Raw genomic sequence first — 22,306 nt, forward strand, 5'->3', positions numbered from 1 at the left:
AACACCCAGAACATTGTCTGGCATAGGTGGGAGTGCAGCGATTCTTTGCTGAATCAATGAATGTATCTTCATAGCAGCCCCAAGAGACAGATATTTGCACCCTCATTTTATAGAGGAGCTTTGAAGGACAGACTCAGTGAGGCTGGGAGCTTGCTTGAGGCTGTGGCTTGAGGGATGGAGATTGGTTGCCTCCAGAGCCCCGTTCTCTCCCTGCCCGTGTGTCTAGTGACCTTCTGCCTGCCGCCCGCACCCATCCCTGACACAGTGCTTTGCTCTGAGTGAAGAAGATGCTCCAGAAGTATCGGGAAGGCACGACGGTATTTATCTTACTCAGCTCAGGCAAATACCACAAACTGAGTAAACAGTCAAACTGTTAAACCCTTCTGCTAAACAACAGAAATTTATTTTCTCGCTGTTCTTGGAGGCTGGAGGTCTGAGATCAGGTGCTGACATAGGCAGGTTCTGGTAAGGACCCTCTTCCTGGCTTGCAGACGGCTGCCTTCTCACTTTGTTCTCAAGTGGCAGAGTGGGAGAGCAAATGCTTCCTCCTGGAAGGCCACAGTCATGTTGGATTATGGCCCTACTTCTCGACCTCGTTTAACCTTAATTACCGCCCAAAGACCCTGTCTCCAGATACAGTCACATTGGGGGTTAGGGCTTCAACATATGAATCTGGGGGAACACAGTTCGGTCCATAGCAGTATTTCAGAAGCCATTGAAAAGGGAGGAGAAGGGTCCCCAGGAGGCGGCTGCCTCCCATTTTCCTGTGGGTAATGGGACCTTGGGAATGCGTCACTCAGCCCTGTCCCGGGTCTTCTGTGAATTGGCGGAGTGATGAGCACAATCTCACTTGATCCTCACGATAACCAGACGAGGTCGGCGTTATCACCCTCATCCTGCAGGTGAATACGCTGACGCTCAGAGAGGTGAGCTTACTTGCCCAAGGCCCCGCAGCTGAGAAGTGGCAGGTCTGTGTTCTTAACTACTCTGTGAATTTCCCTTGCAACTGTCTGGGGACATCTCTCTCGTCCCACAGGACTGAGGGACCATGGCCCGCCCTCTAGGAGCCCAGTGTCCCCTCCAGACAAGATGAGCACACGGAGTGTGGCTATGGAGTGCCAAGTGCCAAGTGCATGGCCAGTCAGCAAGTGCAGGGGGAGCTCCAACGGCAGTGTGGGCTGGGCTGGTCACCAAGGGTGAGGCAGGTTCAGCCAGATGGAGAGAGAGGGTGGGCACTCCTGGGAGAGCTGCACAATCTCCTTCGCAGGGTCATGCAAAACGTAGTAAGGCAGTGAGCTCAGTGCTCGCCTGGAGCAGAGAGGCTGAAGGGCAGAAGTGGTGGGAAAGCCAGGAAGGTGGGCAGGGGTCAGGTGCTGGGGGGCCCAGGAGGTGCCTGCAGTTCTGCAGAGGGTGGTATTCGTGTGTTCTTCCTCCACTGGGGGAAGAGTTGGCATCAGCAGGATGTCACCTCTGAGGTCCACAGCTCCCCTCAGTATCTGGCTGGGCAGAGAGGGTCGGTGCAAGTAAAGAACATGGTTGGGGTGAGGCGCACAGCAGAGGACAGAGCTGAGCTTTCCTAGGGGAGGTGAGACGGCAGCTGTCAGCCATCCCAGCGACCCTCCCGCTGTAGCTGTGGCCTCAGGAAGGGTCCCATGGCTGGTGGCACCTTCAGAGATTCACCAGCAACTTTTCAAGCCCCTCCCAAGAGGGTGTATCCAACCAGTGATGTGCTGATAAATATTTAACAACTGACGCTCTTGGGAGTGGGATGGGGGGGAGCACCGCTTTGTAGCATTTGATGATTTTCATGGTGTAAATACTCACAGTGTGACTGATATCAGCTACCAATACGGTGTCACTGAACACAGAGCCGGGGAGAGTCGTGCTGTTGGCTGTCATGAGCCCATCTGAGCGCTGTTTCTGGCTCCCCCACAAGTCCCATGGCTCCAACAGTGACATTAGCAGGGGCCCTGGGAGGAAGGAGCCAGCCACTCTGAGTGTCCCAGAGCCTCGGGGCTCTCAGTTCCAACTGGACCTTCCCCTGGAGGGCACCTGGTGTCTTATCCTAGTCAGCTCCAAGCACTAGTCCTGTGAGAGTCCCCAGGGTGGGTCCAGTGCTCCACCTGTGGGCATCAAAGTCAGAAAGCACCAAGGGCCCAGAGATCCTAAGTTAGACCCAAATCCCAGAAGGAGGCTGTGGAGCAGCTGAGCCCAAAGGCAATGCAGGTGTCACATGTAGGCGGCAGGCCTGGCCTCACCAGCCTGGTACCCACATCCCATCTGATTGCCAGTCTTCAGGACCACTTGTCAAAAGACCCACCTTGGGATCCTGTGTCTTCTTGCCCTCCTTCTGCCTCTCCTGGGGTAGACCCTAAGGGACCAAGGTGATGGCTCACGGGGCTGAAGGTACCTGAGGGGAAGGACCACAGATACCCCCTGTGTGGCGGCTCAGGGGGCTGGAGGAGCCAGTTGTGGAAGCCACTGAAGGCCACTTGTGCCCACTTCCACTGGTGCAAGGGTTGGGCTGCCTGGTGGTGGGTGACTGACCAGCTGAGGCCTTTGCCCAGATGTGGCACATGAGTTGGTGAGGATGAGTCTGAGCTGGTGTCCCCAAGGGATCCCCATGTGAGTGTGGGCCCCTCAAGGTCACTCTTGTCGTCCCGAGAAACCTCACCCTTTCTCTCCTTGTTGCCCCTCTTTCCCCACCACCTGCTATAGGTTTTTCATCATCAAAGAGAGCTTTCTTCTTTACTACTCTGAGAGTGAAAAAAAGAGCTTTGAAACCAATAAATACTTCAATATACATCCTAAGGTGAGGGGGCCTCTCCCCAGGGCCACAGCGGGGGAGGGCCCAGGGGGGACAACGGGGGCTGGTTTCCTCTGAGGGTAGGGTACCATCTGTTGTCCTGCTCTGGTCTAACAGGGAGTCTGGAAAACAAGTCCTTCTGGGGGCACAAGCCACCCTGGCCCCCTCCTGGCCTGGGTCCCCGCCCTCCAGTGCCCCCTCTAGGAAAGTTCTGGTCTGGCTTCCTCTCGGGCCCTGGGCAACACCTGGCTATGGCTGAGGGCTCCCAGAGGCCTTGAGTGACCTGGGCTGGGCGGGGGGGTGGGCGCCTCTTCTGATTCTTTCTCAGGGTGTCATCCCTCTGGGGGGCTGCCTGGTGGAGGCTAAGGAAGAGCCCAGCATGCCCTATGCCATGAAAATCTCCCACCAGGATTTCCACGTGAGTAAGGCTCTCCCCTTGGCCTGGGCTCAGCAGGGGCAGAGCAGCTTCTCTGGGACCCCAGGCTCCCTAGGGGCAACCCCTCCAGTGGGCTGGCCTGGGAAGAGTGTCAGTGACTTGGGGATGTCGGGTGGGAGAGCAGAACAGGGCCTGCAGAGGCCTGGCCGTGGCCTCCGTGGTCCTCAAGGTGGCCTCCTCTCAGGCACAACCATGGCTCCTCTTCCTGGCAGGGGAACATCTTGCTGGCTGCCGAGTCGGAGTTTGAGCAGACCCAGTGGCTGGAGATGCTGCAGGAGTCTGGGAAGGTGTAAGTGCGCACGGGCAGGAGGGGTCAGCCTGAGGGTCCAGAAGGGGAAAGGGTGTGGGCTGTGCCGACCCTGATCTCCCTGCCTCTCTGCTGGGATCCCGGTGGGCACTAAGCACCCTAGGAGAGGGCAGGGTGGGGAAGACAAGGGCTGTGGGAGCTGGTTATTGTGGGGAGAGGAGACAGACCAGGTTTCGAGCATCTTCGGGGGGTCTCCTAAGTGAGCTTTGAGCAAAGTGAGTTTGCTTGTCTAGTGTCACAGGTGGCAGACGTGGACACCGTTTGTCTCCAACTCTCAGGAGCAAATCCAGCATCGCTAGGAGGATTTGGCTGCCTCCTGACACCCGTCTCATCTCCCCAGGCCCATAATTAACCCTAGCTCAGACCAGAGCTGGTGCTTGGTACATTAGAATCCAGATCACAGAAACCTCCAGCCCAGCAGTATCCATTTGCGCACGAACCCCTGTCCCAGCACCTGCCTATTCATGCTGGGTCGTGCTTTTAGTTCCACAAATAATGCTGAGTGCCTGTCCCGTGCCAGGCCTTGTGCCAGGTGGCGGGCATTCAATGGTGTAGAAAGCAGCCCAGGAAGCAATCTCTTCCCTGCTCCCAAAGTTCTGTTGGCCCAGCCCACGGTGGCCCACTTTGCAGCCTGGGCCGGCCTCCGGGGACTGTAGCTGATCGATGCTGGTGGCGTGCCCAGAGCCGCAGGTGCCGCGGTGAATGAGAGCTGGAATTCTGGAGGAGAAAGAATGGCGAGTACACGCCATGCACATTCTCTTTCTCCTCCACTCTTCTGTTTTAACGATTTTGTGTTTCTTCCTCTTCTCTCCTGTCCCATCTGCCCTCCCTCCCCAGGACTTGGAAGAATGCCCAGCTGGGAGAAGCCATGATCAAAAGCCTAGAGGCCCAGGGGCTGCAGCTGGCCAAGGAGAAGCAGGAGTATTTAGGTTGGCTGAGGGATGGGCTGGAAACTGAGGCTCCCTGACGGTAGCATTTCAGGGCCGGGGGCTGCAGCCCAGGGCTTGATGCAGGACTGAGAGAGCGTGTCTTGGGTGGGGCTTAGCAGGCTATGAGGAGCCAGAGACTGGCTCGGAGCCTGGAGGGCTCTATGGCGTGATACATGTCCTCTGGGCCAGCAGGACAGGAGGCAGGAGAGCCTGGTGGTTAGGAGCCTGGCCTCTGGACCCAGCTTTGTCATTTATCCATCAGCTGTGTGTATCTTTAGGCAGCTCAGCCTAAGTTTCAGTTTCCTTATCCTTAAAATGGAGACATTTTTGTTCCTAGCTTTTAGAGGTGGTATGAGGGTCAGGTTAAATAAGAAAATGCCTGGAAGCACTTGTGTCAGGCATGCAGTAAGGGTCCCACAAATGGAATTGATGTTATCCTGCCCAGGGCCCCAAAGGTCTGGACTTGGTCCCAGTTCTGACCCCCAGCCCACTTTAAGGTTCTAGGCCCCTATGTTCCTGACTGGCTGGTAGGCACGCTCTGTTTGAGAAAGAAGAAGGTGAGCCTGGGAGGTCGGTCCTTTGCCTGGGACCCTCTCCCCTGCTGCTTCCTTAGACAAGTGGGGCCCCAGCACTGGTTCCCCTCTGCCTGCTCCAGACACCCTCTGCCCCCAGGACCTGCCCCGCCTCACGAGCCAGACACCAGCACAGAGGTTAACAGCACCCCAGGGGTGCAGAGACCCACTTGAGCTTCCAAAGCTGAGCTGCCATTGTCTTATGAACGCACAAAGCAGAGACAGTGCCGGGACAGGAGTGTAGCAGCTCAGGCCAGCATGGGGCTTCCATCCCCGGGAGCTGCCCCACCCCCTCTGTCTGGCCTGGGCACGGCAGTGCCGACCTCTTCCTTGGGGGGAGCTGGGGGTGATGGAGGTGATCGCAGGCACTGACCCCTCAGGACTGGATCTGGAGTGAGCTTTTCGTGAGTGTGTGTGCTTGCTTTGGCAGACAAACTGATGGAAGAGACTGAAGAACTCTGCCTTCAGAGGGAGCAGAGAGAGGTAGGGGCACGTCGAGGCTGTTCCCCGCCGCCTCCCGCTCTGTGGGCCCTTTCACAGCCACAGTGTGCTGGCTTGTGTTCCTGGCATCAGGGAGTGGTGTAGGGGAGATGGGCACCCAGACAACTTGCTGGGAAATCAGACGGGCAGAGCAGGGAGGCCAATGAGATGACAGTGCTTGGGACTTGCTGTTGCTTCTTGGCAAGAAGTGTATTTCTCCTTGCCAGTCCCGGGGGAGGAAGATAAAAAGGGTGGGTAATCACTTTCTAGAGAAAGAGCCATTCAAAAATTTTATAAGCTGTGTCAGGAGGTAGTGAGCTGCTTGTCACTGGTGATATTCACAGGAGGCCGCGGTGGCCTTTCTCATCCATAGTGGGGCTTCTGGCACCATAAAGGTGATTGGGTTGGATGATATGAGAGGTTCCTTCATCCTCTAAATGTCAACATACAAGTTCTAAGGAGGCCAAGCATTGGCTGGGGGCAGGCTGTGGCGTGAAGGAGACCCTTGCCTCATTTGAAGACGGGGGCTGCTGAAGTCCATGCCGTTTGGGATCTCCATGCAGCATTGGGCCTTGCCTGTTCTGAGAAATCACGACCACCCCTGAAGGGCAGGGTAGGGTAGTGGTTAGTGGTGCTGACTTGGAGTCAGGCTGCCTGTGTCTGGAATGGACCTTCACTGCTTCTGGCTGTGTGACCTTGGGAAAGTTACCTAACCTCTCTGAACATTAATAGTCTCATGTGAAAAATGGGGATAATAATAGAACCCATCTTATCAGGGATGTTTTGAGGATGCAGTGAGGTGTTACATAGAAAGTGCTTAGCACATAGTACGTGCTTAATGAACATCTACGTTTGTTAGTGTTACGATCATTAATTAGCCCATCCTGCACTTGAACTGCCTGAGCCCCAAGCCCCAGAGTGGCATACCCTGAGGTGCCTGCAGAGGGAGGGCCTGATTTGGTCCCCTTCTCTTTGCCTGGTGCCTGTTCCTTGTCTCTCCCAGGCAAATCCAGGGCTGGGTCCATCAGCCTGGGCTCAGTGCCTGCCTCTCCGACTTGACTCTTGCAAACTCCTCACCCTTTCCAACCACCCATCACTGGGCTCGGAAACGGGCCCGACAGTCAAGAAGCATCATGGCCCTGTAGCAACCCAAACCCTCCCGGGGCCTGGCAGAGCACCTCTGGCCCAGGATGGGTGCACGATAAATGTTGTGGAATGACTCGATGAATGAATATTTTTGATTCTTATAATTTTACATTACATCTTGATTTTAGTCCAGTAGGACAATCCGCCCTCATTTTTCTTCTTCCAAAAATTTATCAGATATTCTTGCCCAATTTTTCTTCCAGCTGGACTTCAGTATCATTTTGTCAATTATAAAACAAACAAACAAACAACCCAAACCCAAACAAACAAAAAAGAAAATCTATTGAGGATTTGTATTAGGATTGCATGGATCTGAGGATTGGCATCATGACGGCATTGAGCCTTCTCCCCGCCAGCAGTATGTGGGGCTCTGGGTCCGGGCTGTCATCTGGGTTCTTCCCACATTAGAATTTTGGCATTTTCTTCCTACAGTTCTGTACATTTTGAAAAGTGAGACTTCTGGTGGATTGTCAGCAACTTAAAAGCAGGTAATTTAGGAAGCCAGGGGATGGGATGGAGTGACAGACACAGCCGCTGACAGAGAGAGACAGACTTATCCATCAGAGAGACTAAATCTGGGACAGCAGTCAGCCCGAGGAAAATTTAGACACTCTATCTAGGTCTTTAGCCAGGAAATGAGGCCAGCAGAGACCCACTGCTCACAGACATTGCTTAAAGCCATAGCACGCTGAAGGAAGGAGACCTGCCAGCTGTGAACTTCCTGGGTTTTGGGTACAAAATGTGAGCAAGACTCACTTGGGTCCAGCTTGGGTCCACCTTGGTGAAGGCTGCTCTGGGCTGGCAGGAGGGAGAGGATGTGCTCAGGTTCTCATTCCAGTGTCAGCTGTGTGCTCTAGATTGGGAATAGAACTCACTGAGTCATTCTGTTAAGGGTTTTCCTTCATTAACTTTTTCATCTATATTATGGATCCACCTGCCCCCTTCACCTTTCCCATCTCCACTCCAGGTCACAGAGATGGTCTGGGAGTACCTTGCTTGGGCCACTTAGAAAGGCATTTGGTACAATGGCCCAGTGAGAAGTTGAAGATTCTCTGGTCTCTAAGAGGCAGTCTGGTTTAAAAGGAGACTCAGGGTCTGGTACCAGTCTATCACTGAGTGTGTGACCTAGGACAAATTCGGCTCTGTGATGCTCCAGTAAGAGCCATGGCTGTGCCTGGCTAGCTCCCAGGTTGCTGAGGGGCTCAGTGAAATAGAAGCCAGGGAGTGCTATGTGGACCGGTAAGGCCTGTGCAGATACGCACTGTGTGATGGTGCAGCTCTGACATCCCCCACTTGGCAGAAAGGGCGGGGAACTCTTGGGGTATGAGCTAAGAGTTCAAAGGGAGCCATCCTGGGCTCTTCTGCCCTGGGGTCAGAAGACAATTCCGTTCCTTGGGTGCAGGTCCCTCAGGTGTCCCTGGCTCCCTTATCATCACTCTTATCCCCTGGAGGAGGGCAGCCTGCCTACCTTCCCTTTTCTGGTTGAACTGTGAGAGCTCAGCCTTGCATGTGGGCAGGCACACGGGAAATCAGAAATGCCCAGGGCCAGTCAGGCAGGGTTCCTGCCATGCGGGGTGCTCCCAGTCAGAAGTCAGACTCTTGGAGCTGGAAAGGACTGACCCTTTCAAGGTGAGGCTCTTTGCCGACCTCCCTGATGGATGCTGATCCTGATTCTGGCATGGGCAGCTCACTACCTCTGGAGGTATCCTTTGCATTATTGCTCCACTATTTGGAAGCTCTTCCTTCCATGGAGCTGGAATTTGCTGTCTAGTGCCTTCTTTCCAACCTCATACTTTGGCAACTTAAGTCAGGTGCAAGTCAGAAGCACAAGCATGATGTAGTGGAGAAAGTCTTCAGCTGCAGGGGGTCTTAGCTGACCTCAGTCATGGCAGCGGTGCCTCAAACACTCATGCCGTCTTGGGCTGCATGAACAGAAAATTCTGGCTGCTTCAGCTTTACAGGTTGTGTGTTCCACTCCAATCAGCATTCTTAGGCTCCACCTGGACATCAGCTTCATTTAAGAATCATCCAGATGAAATGGAAGGTGGAAAGGAAGGGAGCAACCAGGAAGGAGATTTTCTTTCTTTTTCCTCTTTAATATAGAACTTTAACCCCTAATGGTAGAAATCGTGATCTTTGTAGAAAATTTGGGAAACATGAAGAAGAAAACATATTTTATCCTTAACCCCACAACTGATCGGTAATTACTGTCAACTTTTTTTTTTAAATTTATTTTATTTATTTATTTTTGGCTGTGTTGGGTCTTCATTGCTGCACATGGGCTTTCTCTAGTTGCATCGAGCAGGGGCTGCTCTTCGTTGCGTGCACAGGCTTCTCACTGTGGTGGCTTCTCTTGTTGCGGAGCACGGGCTCTAGGCCCACGGGCTTCAGTAGTTGTGACTCGCGGGCTCCAGAGCGCAGGCTCAGTAGTTGTGGCTTGTGGGCTCTAGAGCGCAGGCTCAGTAGTTGTGGCGCACGGGCTTAGCTGCTCCGCAGCATATGGGATCTTCCTGGACCAGGGCTCGAACCCGTGTCCCCTGCATTGACAGGTGGATTCCTAACCACTGCGCCACCAGGGAAGCCCCTACTGTCAACTTTTTGGTGTTTTTCCTTGGTCTTTTTTCCTATATAATATTCTTATATATATCTTAAACATAATAGGATCACATCAGATATTCAGTTTTATAGCCTGTTTCATGATACCTTTCATTTTACCTTCATTAACACTGTACCTTCAGCAGTTTTCCATGTCATTGAACATTCTTTGAAAACATTAGTTTTAGTGACCCCAGGGTCACTAATCGGACTCTTCCCTTTCCTTCGGGTTTTATTCCTTCTCTGATTCTCCTCAAAGCCAAGGGCAACTTCTCCCTACAGGCAGCCCCACTCCCTGGTGGGGTTTCCATTATCCTTGAGAACAAAGGCCCTGGGTGAAGAATGAGGGCGTAACTTGGAGCTAGAAGATGAGAGAGAAAGTGGATCTAGAAATAATATCCTCCCACAGCGTAAAATGTGGAAGAACAAAACAGTTGTCACAAAATGCTTCTAACCACCCTTCGCTTGAAGTGCACCCCTCAATACCACCTGCCACCGAGTCCCAGGAAAACAGAACCCCGGGGGGCACCTGCTTGCTGGGAAAACACTTGAGCTCTCTGGCAATCCTGAAGGGACTGGTCTGGTTCCCTGGGCCAGCTTGTCTTGGGCTTTCTGGCTATCCTGTTCCCTTGGAGGTGAGTCCAGGGGAAGCTGTAGCCACCTGTGCTCATTGTTTCCCGGATGCCTTGAGGAAAAAGGCTTTACTCTCTGACTCTGGGATTGGGAATAGCTTTCCTTTGCCACGTCTAACAGATGCCACTCCAGGGATCTTTAATGGAAATATACACACACACGTTTCCCTCCAGGGCTTGGGGGCCAGCCAACACGCCTTAGGGTGTGAGTGACTGGAGTTGCCCAGTGCAGCAGACATCTAGAATTATCATCACATCCTGTCATAGGAAATAATGTTGGGATCATTTCTAAACCTTGCCTCAGCATGCTAAGTGTGTTCTTGTTTTGTTTTGTTTTATTTTTTATTTATATATTTTTGAAATTTTTATTGTAGTATGGTTGATTTACAATGTTGTGTTAGTTTCAGGTGTACAGCAAAGTGATTCATTTCTATACACACACACACACACACGTATGTATATATATTCTAAGTGTGTTTTAAGTGAGCCCAGTTCATCACAGATCTCGGTTTCGTTGAGACTGTGTGTCCCTGAATGGGACCAGGGCTCCTCAGGGTTTAATTCCAAGTCTGGTGCAGACTGTGCTAAACCCCAGAGGGTCCCCTGGGTTAGAGTGGGGCTTCCTGACCTCAGGAGCCCTTTGCTGCCTGTGACTCTATTCTTCCTCTCTGATTCTCTTTAGGAGCTTGAGCGCCTGAACCAGGTGCTGGAGGCCGAGAAGCAGCAGTTTGAGGAGGTGGTACAGGAGCTGAAGATGGAGCAGGAGCAGATCAAGAGGTGGTGGTGGTGCCTGGGGGCGGGGGGTGGGGGGAAGGTGCACCCAGGCTAGGACACGTAGGACCCATGTTTCCCGTTAGGCTGGAGAGGCCTCCCCCCAGGAGATCCTCACTGCTTGATGACTTGGTTTGGATCTGTCCTCCCAATGCTCCAGGCCTTGGGGTGTGCCCAGAAAAAGCTGTAGACCCCACACCAGTGGGCCACTTCTGCACCCTGGAGCATGAGGCATGGGCAGGTGCAATCAGAAATCCCCACGAGCGACGACCCCCTCCTGCCTCGGTCAAACCTCCCTTACCCGGGGCAGACAGGTCAGGCTGGTCTGGAGGTGCCATTGGCCAAAATCCCCAACATTCCCTGTCTTTCCTGCACAGTCTCTACACATTCTGGCTAATGACGTCTGTCCCTTGGGATCTTTAGTCTGTGTATGGTTTGCAAACCCAGTTGTATATTATAATCATCTAAGAGGATTAGAATCTGCTGAAGGTAGGACCCAGAAATCTATACAGTTAGTCCCCTACACATGAACGAGTTCCATTCCAAGAGCTTGTTCCTAAGTCCAATTTGTTTGTAAGTCCAACAAATTTAGCCTAGGTACCCAACTGACCCAATCGGCTGTATAGTACTGTACTGTAATAGGTTTATAATACTTTTCACACAAATAATACATAAAAAACAAACACAAAAAATAAAGAAAACTTTTTTGATCTTACAGCATAGTACCTTGAAAAGTACAGTAGTACAGTACAACAGCTGACATACAGGGGCTGGCATCAAGTGAACAGGCAAGAAGAGTTACTGACTGGAGGAGGGAGAGGAGGTGGGAGATGGTAGAGCTGAAGGACCGTCAGCAATAGGAGACGGAGGACAAGCTGCAATTTAACTCACACCTGACGCTGATGGCACAGGTTCTGGTTCCTTGCTGGATTCAATTCTATCTACCCTCTTGAAAAAACGATCCAGTGATGTGTGGGTAGTAGCTCTTTCCTGGGCTTGAGATAAAGATACTGTACTCTGTACTCTATACAGTACTGTACAGTAAAGTACACAAAAGCACAACCATTTGTAGAGGATGCACGCACGTGACAATGTACGCCAGACATGTAAACTAACTTACGTGACTGGACATGCGAATGTGTGTCCACATCTTTGAAAGTTTGCAACTTGAAGGTTCGTATGTAGGGTACTTACTGTACTTTAAAAAGTTCTCCAGATCATTATTTTTTCTTTTCCTTTTTTTTTTTTCTGCGTTGGTTATTCATTGCTGCTCGCGGGCTTTCTCTAGTTGAGGCGAGCGGAGGCTACTCTTCATTGCGGTGCACGGGCTTCTCATTGCAGTGGCTTCTCTTGTTGAGGAACACGGGCTTAGGTGCTCCACGGCATGTGGGGTCTTCCCGGACCGGGGATCAAACCCGTGTCCCCTGCATTGACAGGCGGGTTCTTAACCACTGCGCCATGAGGGAAGTCCCTCCAGGTCATTCTATGTAGCCTATCCATGAATCTGGAGACAACTGCTCTGGTTACTGTTGATGGTGCTGGTTGTCACTATCGCCATCATCATCGCCATCATTATCATCACCAGCACCATCATCACTACTGATTATCAATGATAGCCCAGAAAGAGTGTTCTTGAAACAACCTTATAAAAGAAAGTCATTAGACATGTGTTTTGGGGAGGGAGAAGCTCAGAGACTCTCATCAACTAATAGCCAAGCACCTGCTCACTTCCAGAATTGTGCCAGACCCTGGAATGGAAGATAAGCCCTCTCCCTTGAGGATCTGGTTGGGAAAACCAGACTCACACCCAGGAAACATCAACAATGTTTACAATAATGTACAAACAGGTGCTCAAGGGCATAGCACAGACCCCCTGTTTTATAGGAATTAAGATATATGTGTGATCCTTGTGGGCTTCAACAGAGGTTAGATTGAGCTGGGACTTGAAGGGTGGTAGGAGCTGGAAAATTGGTGGGAGAAGGAAAAGGCATCACAAGCAGGAGGAAGGGAAACCGGGTGTAAAGGCCCAAGGGGACCCAGGCTTGTTAAGACAGCAGCAAGGAGTTTGTCACCAGAGAAGGGCCTCAGCCATGTCCCATGTCAGAGTGAGTAGATTGTAGCAAGGACTGTCCAGGGAAGACAGGGTGAGGCCTTTGTTTCTCCAGTACTCCCTTGTGCCCTCGGGGTGGCCCTGGGTTTATTTTGACAGATTCATGTGCACCTGGAGCAAGTGACTTCAGCCCCACTTGGCCGGGATCTCCTCCGTTCAGCCCTGGGCTCCTACAGCTGCTGGCAGCACCCAGCCATGTGAGGGGCTGGCCTTCCAAAGAGCCCTCTGAGCCGTATAGGGAAGCCGTATAGGCTTCTGTGAAGCAGAAGCCACAAAGGGGCCTGGGAGGGGTGGGCACTGCCATACCCAGCCCTCTGTCCCTGCAGGGAGCTAGAACTGACTGCAAGATGCCTCAAGGGTGTGGAGCAAGAGAAAAAGGAGCTGAGGCACCTCACGGAGTCCTTACAGCAGACACTGGAGGTGAGGGGCCACTGGTGGGCTGGCTGCCTGGAGGGAGCCATGGTTGGTTGGGCCACGTGATACAGTTTTTTCTAACAGTGTTGCCCCAGAGAGTTATCTGCAAGGGAAACGGAGCACGAAGGGGAGCTGATCTAAAGGGTTTCTTCTCTGTGGACCATTGGGAACTCCAGCTGACACTTGAGGCTCAAAGCAGGACCCAGAAGGACAAATTCAAGCTTGCCCTGGCTATGACCGTGGCCTTAGGAAATCCACCTTCTTCAGTGCTTATATTTTTATACTCGATGGAGGATCGATTAGGGTGGGCTGCACGGCCACCCACCACTTCCTTCTTGTGGCTTATTCACTTAGCTGTTCCCTGGTGAAACTGAGCGTGAGGGAAAATCCACTGCCAGATCACCTCCATTTGATACCACAGAAACAGTGAGGGAGGAGGAGGAGGTGGCATGTGTCAAGGACAAAGTGCCAACTCTTTAGCATGGCGTCCAGGTGCACACTCTGGCCCCAGCCTCTGCTACCCTCTTGTCCCCTCTCCCTCTGCTGCCCCTCCACACCCGGCACAATGACATCTCCACATCTACTTCAAACCACTGAGCACACGTGCCCCGAGGAAGCCGTGACCTCCATCCTCCACACCTTTGCCCGCACTGCTCCTTTTACCCAGAATGTGCTCTCACCTCTTCTCTGCCTAGAGAACACTTTCATCCTTCTAAGTCTCAGCTCAAACATCACCGTAGTCAAGCTTCCCCGACTCTTCTAAGGAGGGATTTGCTCTGAGCTCTGGGTCCCCACGGCACTTTGTACATCTGTTAATGCACTTGACACATGAGGTTGTGTTTTCCAAACAGTGAGCTTCACTAGATTGCATCTTAAGTTCTCTCTAAACCCAGCACCTCGAGTGAGCCTGGCATATTGTGGGAGATCCGTGATGGTTACCAGATTCATGAACTGCCTTGCAGATTACAAGGCTTCTATTCCCCCTTGACTGACTGCAGCTTTGTGGTGCCTTTATTTGTTTATCTTTCCCTGTCTTACCACAGGAGGTCGTTCTCATGGGTAGTTTCAACTCCAGAATTTCTGAGTAGTGCAAGATCCCAGTCTGATAAGTGGGGAGAATGTCTAAGTCTGCTCTTGAGCTGGTTCCTGTCGGGTGTTTTTCACACAAGCCCAGCACACTCCCTCACTTGTTCCTGGAGGAACTAGGACCCCAGAAGCTCATGATGCCCTTGAGCCTTGGGTCCCCATTGTAGTAGGTGCCCCATCCACGTCCACTGCCACGAGCTGGGCTCCTCCCTGACTTCCTCAGTGGAGGAGTAGCCTTGCCTCAGTGGGAGGAAGGAGATCCTCGCTGGCCTTTTACCTCAGGGAAGAATGAAGACATTTCAGGTGTCCCTCAGAGGACTGAGTGAGGAGGGCCTCACCTCCCGGAATTGAAATCCAGGTGAGGGCAGCCATGGCGGAGAACCTGACTTAGGCTCTTTCTCTTCTTCCCCTCCCTCCATGCCAGGAACTCTCCATAGAGAAGAAGAAAACCCTGGAAATGCTGGAGGAGAATGAGAACCAGCTGCAGACACTGGCCAATCAGAGCGAGCAGCCCCCTCCCAGTGGGGGTCTCCATAGCAACCTGAGGCAGATAGAGGAGAAGATGCAGCAGCTCTTAGAGGAGAAGCTCCTGGCGGAGAAGCGGTGAGGGAGCCCTAAACCCCTGAGTCCACAGGGGTAACTCTCCGTGAACTGGACACCTGGGCTCTTGGGTTCTAGTTGGCCTTGATCAAATGGGTCACTCACTTCCTTTTGGCTAGGACTCAGTTTCCCCACCAGGTAAATGGGAAGCAATCCTTCACTATCCTAAGCTGACTTGATAATTGTCTCTTGCAATGGTGTGACCCATCCAGACAGTCATTAGGCCCGTCTAACAGAGCTTTGTGACAGGCTGGGCAGGTCCTCTCAGCCCCTTTTTACAGATGAGGAAACTGAGCCTTGGAGGGGTTGGAGGACCTCCCCGAGCCCACAGAACTAGCGAGACGTGGACCCAGGACTCCTCTCCCTGACCACATTACCCCCATCACCACCTGGGAGACAGGACCCAGCCAGTTCTGGGGCTCACGAAGCAGGGTCTCCCAGGTCCCTAAGAGGGGCCGCCCTCCCACGGGAAGCCCCGTTGGTGAGTGGGCCCTGAGTGAGCACCTCTCCCCGGGGCAGGATGAAGGAGAACGAGGAGCGCTCACGGGCCCTGGAGGAGGAGCGGGAGTTCTATTCCAGCCAGTCCCAGGCGCTGCAGAACTCGCTGCAGGAACTGACAGCGGAGAAGCAGCAGGCGGAGCGCGAGCTCAAGGTGCTGGGCCACTGGGAGCGTGTGGTGCTCAGGGCCCTCCCCTCACCTGGAGGCGACACTTCCCTCACATCCCTGCCCTCACCGGGCAACTTCCCGAATGAGCCCTGCCAACCTGACCAGCCAGGAGCAGGCAGTGCAACCACCACGACGGGAAGCCCTGAGCCTGACCTGCGGTGGGGCATCATTGGAGACACCTGTCCCGTGCAGGGGCTGAGTCCAGGCCATCGGGTGGAGGGCATAAGACAAGAAGCAGGATGCGGTAACTTCCATCTAAGCCTGGAGGCGAGAAAGCCCGCTGAGCCAGGGGTGATCAGGGAAGGCTTCCAAGGGATGGTAGCTGCCCCGCCAGGACCCATTTCCCTCTCCTCGCCTCTCCCCTCAGGCTGAGGTGAAGGTCCGCGTGGACCTGGAGAGGCGTCTGCGGGAGGCAGAGGGGGCCTTGCGGAGCCTGGAACAAGGGCTCAACTCCAAGGTGCGGAACAAGGAGAAGGAGGAGAGGATGCGGGCTGACGTGAGCCACCTGAAGAGTAAGCCCTGCCCCCGCTGCCGGCCCAGCCCTCGAGCTCTGCCCAGGCGCCCAGGACCTGCGGAGCCCGGCCTGGGGCTGGAGCGCCACTTGGGGCCTGGTGTGCACTAGGTGACCCATAGGTGTTGATGGGCATCTCCTGGGCGTGGCTGCCTTTGGCTCTTGGATCCGGGGTGGGGGGAAAGCCTGAAGTTCTGCCCGCTTTGGCAGGTGACTCAGGTCTCCAAAGGGATGGGGGTCAGTGTATTTCCCTCTCGACCCCACCAGGATCCTGGGGAGGGGAGGGGCGGGCAGGAGGGGAGGGTGCAGTGGAACTGCGGCCGCAGGGTTCTTTGAAGAGTGCATCCGGAATGCGGAGCTGGAGGCCAAGATGCCGGTCATCATGAAAAACTCCGTGTACATCCACAAGGCGGCCACTCGCCGCATCAAGAGCTGCCGCTTCCACCGGCGCCGGTCCAGCACCTCCTGGAATGACGGTGGGTGTGGCTGTCCCCGGGCCCTGGCGGGTGGGACGGTCACTCACGGGCTGTCAGTGACAAGGCAGGAAGAGGGCAGGGCGGGGAGGGAGAGGGGCTGGCCCAGCCCTGAGTGTGACCCGAGCCGGCTTCCCCAGCCTTGGGCTTCTCCCAGGGTCATGGGAGCCCATGGACCGGGAGGGGCTGGAGGATGGGGTGCGAGGGAGGGGGGCTGGGGTGGGGGACAGGGCTGTGCCCCAGTGGAGGGAGGGCTGTTCACGGCCGGCCCGTGGGGCCACCGTATCCCCAGTGAAGCCGTCCCAGTCCTTCATGACCTCCCAGCTGGAAGCCAACAGCATGGAGGAGCTGAAGGAGGTGGCCCAGCGGCTCAGCCGGGACCAGCGCTTCCGCGAATCCATCTACCACATCATGGCGACCCAGCCTGGAGCCCCCTCTGCGCTTCCCCCGGGGGGAAAGTGATGGGCGCTCCTCCCCGCCCCCCAGGTCCTTCCTCACTGGGGGCAGGAGGGAGTGGGAGGGGGAGGCCTGACTCTATGTGGCTCCTCTCTGCCAGCGCTCCACGTGGGGGCCAGCCTCACCCTCAAAGGTGCCACCTCCTTCACCCTCACCCCAGACCCTACCCTTGGGTCAGGTCAGGCCCAAGCTGGGTGCCTCCTGGTTGTCATGGTAAAGCAAGGATGGGGCCTGGCGGTACAGAGAGACTTTTCTGGCCGGGGAGTGGGGTGGGCAGGGCCCACCACCTTCTGTCGTGCCCGCTGTACTTCTCTGTGACTCTGCCGCCCTCCCCTCCTTGACACTTGCTTCCCAGGGCTTCCCAACCCTCTTTGCTTCTGAGATCCACAGGCGTTCCTCGGTCAAGGCCGCTCTTTGACCACACCGCGGGGCAGGGAAGAAAGGGACCTGGCACAGCCGCTTCTGGGCCCGTGGCCTACCACCCTGGCCAGACACACTGTTCCTGGGGCCGGACCCTGGCTGTGGGACCACCCGCTCACTGCCCTCCTCAGGGGGACTCGCCCACCTGCAGCCTCCGCGCCCTCCGGGGAAGATGTGGCCCCGACATTCCTCCTCCTGGTGCGCGTACCGAGGGCCCTGGGCGGGTGGGAGCTGTGGCCAGCAGCGAAACTGAGGTCTCTCCCAGAAGACAGGCAGCAAGTCAGGGAGTGGAAGAAGGCGGCCGGGCTCCTGCATTATCTCGACTCCTGGCTGGGCAGGGAGGCGGCTCCCTCTGGCTGCCGTGGCCCTGCTGGCTGCGGGACCCCAGAGGTCTCCCTCCCAGCTGCCCCTCCTTCGGTCACCTTGCTGCCTCCTCTCCTGCAGAGGCTTTACCCAGTGAAACAATGTGACCACGAGCCCTGGAAGATGGGGGGCCATTGGTTGGCCCAGGGTCATCAGAGGCGAAGCTGAAACATCTGTTCGCAGCTTTTTTGGGAGACACTGCCCTCCAGGGTGCTAAGGACTGTGTGTCCCTCACCCATGGACAGACTGTCTGGCTGGCTCCTCTCCCTCCAGGCCTTCCCTCCGAAACTGCCTGAGTCTGTTGGTCTCTCCAGAAAAGGGGTCTCCCTGGGGTCAGGGTGCTCAGGGGCACGGGTAGTATTAAAGGTGCTGATCTTCTGCTGCTTGGACAATGGAGCCCAGTCTGAGAGCTGGACAGATGGCTGCAGGGCAGGGGCCTGCAGCCTGTTCTGTGGGAAAAGGAATGTTACTGACTCAAAACATGGGCGTGTCTACGGCTGGGCCAGCCAAGGCCAGGCAGGCTGCCCTGCTCTGCGGTCAGGACTGCCTGGTGAAATGAGCCTCATCAGTCCCTTCTCAGCGGTGGGCGGACTTGGATGGCCTCAGCCAGTCTCTTACGAGCCTAGGTGGGAATAGGGGTGGAGGTGCTTCAGAATCAATGCATCTGAAAGGCATGAGTCTAAATGTAAAAGCTTTAAACGTGTAGAAACCTGAATAAACCTGGAACTCATTGATCTAACATGTATGTAGGATGGACTTTAAAATGAGGAAGCTTTAGAAACCAAGATTACTATTTTATTTTCTGTTTTTAAAGAATTAAATTAATAATGGTTTGTTCTTGGAGAGAGATCTTTCTGAAATTTTCAAACGCACTTCCCCGCCTGGGCAAGCTATTAACCAGAGAGGAAAGTGCTTTCTCACGCACATTCACCAATCTCTAATTTCTTTCCTCTTATTTCACCCTGTACTTTCCACGCCTCAGGCAAGTCTTCAACCAACTGATCAGTCCATAAGTATTTATTTGTTAAAAACTTACTCTGTACCTAGGACTGTAAATAGAAAAAGAGTAACATCTCTATGTGAAAATATGTAGGGGTGAAAATTACTTACTGGAAATATATGGATCTGATTTTTTACAAAAACAAAACCCTATTCCTTGGCCGATTAAAAGTGTTTCCTGCAGTGTCGCTTGCACTGTGGTCATTGCTAGAGAGATGTTGCCCCCTGCAGGCTGAATGTGGAATTATGGAATTGCCTGCTTGTGCTCATTTGCACACACGTTTCCCTCCCTATGAGGAAGTACTCCCCATTGCTGCACCTCCAGGGAGTGGCTTCTCAATAATTAACTGAAAAATCTGTGTTCTCGCCCTGAGGTCCTGGCTGTCCCCTTGTAACAAGGACTACCAGCCAGATTTTCTTCTGATTTGAGCACGGACCAAAGGGACAGAGCTGACTGCGCCCACGGGAAGAGCCTCAGGCAGGCAAAGGGTACCTAGTTTGATGGCTTGCTAGTTTTGGTGTCCCTATTGGAAACTGACAGTTCTATCTGCTCTGAGGAGGAGAGGTTTATGCTTTTGTTTTGTAATCATGTAAGGGAGGGAGAGAAATGGTGATGACTGGGTTCTCCTCCTATTGGATCTGTTCCTTCACTGGGGAATGGATGATCTATATCGTAGCCCTTTATATGTTGTTTCCCAGCATAATTATTAATGACTCCCCCTTTTGCTATCACAAGGGTCCCAGTTTGGATGGTATTTCCATGGTCATCTTAGCTTTAGTGCTTTTCCCCAGTGAAATGTTAATGGGTGAGGCAAGAGATCTGTAAAGTGTAAAACACTTGTGTTCTGATCTACTCCCCAGCTCCCAGGCCCTGGGAAGGATCCACTGCCTGTATTTGTCCCTGGAGGGGTGTAATTCTTGCCCCCATCCATTCCTATCTCACCCAGCCCAGCATGACCTGGGCAGCCTGTGGGTGCTTGGGTACCATCCACATGAGATTTGGAGCCCACAGTGAATGATGAAGATGAAACTGAAACTTGCTCGAGCCCAGGGTGGGTCAGATTTGGTCTAATTGGAAGTAGTTATTAAACCCACCAAACAAAGGAGCCCTCGGGTAAAAGCCAGCAGTCCCTGGGGATCCTTGTGCTTCTGCGTTAAGCCAGGATGAAGCCACTCAGACCCCCAGGATGCAGCAAGGGCTTCCCAAGATCAGAAACCCTATGGCTTTGACTGTTGGGGGGAAAGATGCTGACTTCTCTTATCTCATCCCACACCCGGGAGCAGAGGTGAAGGGGTGTCCTTTGCAAGGCTTTGGGAGAGGATACAGTGGTATCCTTTTGTTCTTGCCGCTTAGAAATAGAGGTCCGGAGTGGTCCCAGACATCCAAAGCAACTGGGAGAAACTGGTTGTTCAAACATCCACGTGGGTGTGGACGGGTGCGGTGTAGCGCCCCAGGTTTGGTCCTCCTGACTCTTTGCACATCGCATCTCCCCTTCTCTTCCCTAGACTTGGGCTTCCACTCATTGCTACCAGCTCCTCTGGCCCAGAAATGAGCTTCCCTCTCCATCCTGCTGGGTTAAAGTTGTTCAGGGGAAGTTCAGGAAGCACTCCAAGCCCAGAAATCCTGGGGGCGGGAGGGTCTTAATAAACTCCATCCCCTTGTGATGAATTCTACCTGCAACTGCCACCAAATGTTTCAATGCAGTCCAGCATTCTGTGTGTCCTTTGGCTTTCCCTCTGTGTGACCCTTGACAATCAGGCAGCGAAGTTGTTGTGAGTCAGGGCTGCTAAAAGGCCAGTGATCGGCCACAGGGGCTCCAGGAGCTGTCCGGGCAGTTGCAGAGCCAGCTCAGTGAGTTTGGGGCTCAGGTTCTCTGCCTTGCTTGCCCTGGAGGATCTGACACCTACCTCTGGGCCGAGAGTCCTGCTATGAACAGACTCAACCTGCCCTGTTATCCTGGCAAAAACTAGGACCGATGGGCCTTGGAGTGACACTGACCACAGGAGAGCCTTTCCTCTTGCAGGGCAGTGGCCCCATCACAGGGCGCTGAGGGGAGGAACTTGTCCCACACTCCGCCTGCTGCTCCCCACGGGGTGGGGGTCGTTAGTGTTGTCTCACTGCTTCCTGTTCTGGAGCTTTTGATAAGCCACTGGTTTAAAAGTTTTTTATACTTATATATTTTTATTAGATAGGACATAAATCTCTTAAATCTCACGAGGCTGCTCAGAGCCCTTGTAGTTTTGAATTTCTATGATCTGAGAACTTGCAGCCATGGAATCAACAAAGACATGGCTGCCACCGACAGCACTGACCAGGAAGATACAGTTCTCAGGGGTGACGTTCCAGCTTAGGTTGAACTTGGAGCCATGCTCTTATCAGAAGGGATGAGGAGAGGAAAGTTTAGGGTTGAGATGAGAACAGGAAGGATAACTGATTTATCACCCCAAGGAGAAGGTCACTTGGAAGGCTGTCCTGGGAAAGGGAAGATGTCTGTTCTCATGTTCACCCTGGTATCTAGATCACCTGTCAGCATCACTTCTTCCTATCTTTCTTCAACAAATATTTATTATGATTCTAGTGCATGAAGTCAAGCACCTACTATGTGCTTATTATCCCTGTCACTTACTGTTGTTTTTTTTTTAATTGTGGTAAAATATACATAACATAAAAGTTTCCATTTTGGGGACTTCCCTAGTGGCACAGTGGTTAAGAATCCACCTCCCAGTGCAGGGAACACGGGTTCGATCCCTGGTCTGAGAAGATCCCACATGCCATGGAGCAACTAAGCCCGTGCGCCACAAATACTGAGCCTGCGCTCTAGAGCCTGCGAGCCACAGCTACTGAAGCCTGCGTGCCTAGAGCCCGTGCTCCGCAACAAGAGAAGCCACTGCGATGAGAAGCCTGCACGCAGCAACGAAGACACATGCAGCCAAAAATAAATTAATTAATTAAAAAACATATATATAAAAGTTACCATTTTAACCATTTTAAGTGTATAGTTCAATAGTGTTAAGTATATTCACATTGTTGTACAACGAATCTCGAGAACTCTTCATCTTGCAAAACTGAAACTCTACATCCCTTTTTTTTTGGCTGTGCCATGCAGTATGTGGGATCTTAGTTCCCTGACCAGGGATCGAACCTGTGCCCCCCGCAGTGGAAGCCTGGAGTCTTAATCACTGGACCACCAGAGAAGTCCTCTACACCCATTAAACAACACTCCATTTCCCCTCCCCCCCAGCCTCTGGCAACCACCATTCTACTTCCTGTTTCTATGAATGTGATGACTTTAGTTACCTCGTGTAAGTCGAACCGTACAATATTTGTCTTTTTTGTGATGGCTTATTTCACTTAGCATAATGTCCTCAAGATTCATCCATGTTGTAGCATGTGTAGGAATTTTCTTCCCTGTTAAGGATGAATAATATCCTATCACTTACTTTAAAAAAAAAAAAAGGGTAGACATCTTATTTTTCTTATAAATTGCTGTCCAAGGGTGAGGACCTTGCCCTTCTTAAAGTGTAAGAGAGTC

General features: G+C 53.2%; 1 protein-coding gene across 1 annotated transcript in view; it reads left to right on the forward strand.

Moving 5' to 3' along the window:
• The window catches only part of PLEKHD1 (pleckstrin homology and coiled-coil domain containing D1), a 29,174-nt gene extending 10,352 nt beyond the window's left edge, over window positions 1–18,822 (forward strand). The window contains exons 2-13 of the mRNA XM_061182694.1: window positions 2,719–2,812; window positions 3,135–3,224; window positions 3,455–3,531; window positions 4,387–4,478; window positions 5,481–5,533; window positions 10,586–10,680; window positions 13,111–13,204; window positions 14,709–14,887; window positions 15,404–15,536; window positions 15,919–16,063; window positions 16,389–16,538; window positions 16,828–18,822. Coding sequence (XP_061038677.1) covers window positions 2,719–2,812; window positions 3,135–3,224; window positions 3,455–3,531; window positions 4,387–4,478; window positions 5,481–5,533; window positions 10,586–10,680; window positions 13,111–13,204; window positions 14,709–14,887; window positions 15,404–15,536; window positions 15,919–16,063; window positions 16,389–16,538; window positions 16,828–16,997 — 1,372 coding nt within the window. The 3' untranslated portion in view covers window positions 16,998–18,822. The remainder of the gene's footprint in view (window positions 1–2,718; window positions 2,813–3,134; window positions 3,225–3,454; window positions 3,532–4,386; window positions 4,479–5,480; window positions 5,534–10,585; window positions 10,681–13,110; window positions 13,205–14,708; window positions 14,888–15,403; window positions 15,537–15,918; window positions 16,064–16,388; window positions 16,539–16,827) is intronic.
• The last annotated feature ends 3,484 nt before the right edge of the window (window positions 18,823–22,306 follow it).

Source organism: Eubalaena glacialis, chromosome 2 (genome assembly GCF_028564815.1).
Source record: "Eubalaena glacialis isolate mEubGla1 chromosome 2, mEubGla1.1.hap2.+ XY, whole genome shotgun sequence".
NCBI lineage: Eukaryota > Metazoa > Chordata > Mammalia > Artiodactyla > Balaenidae > Eubalaena > Eubalaena glacialis.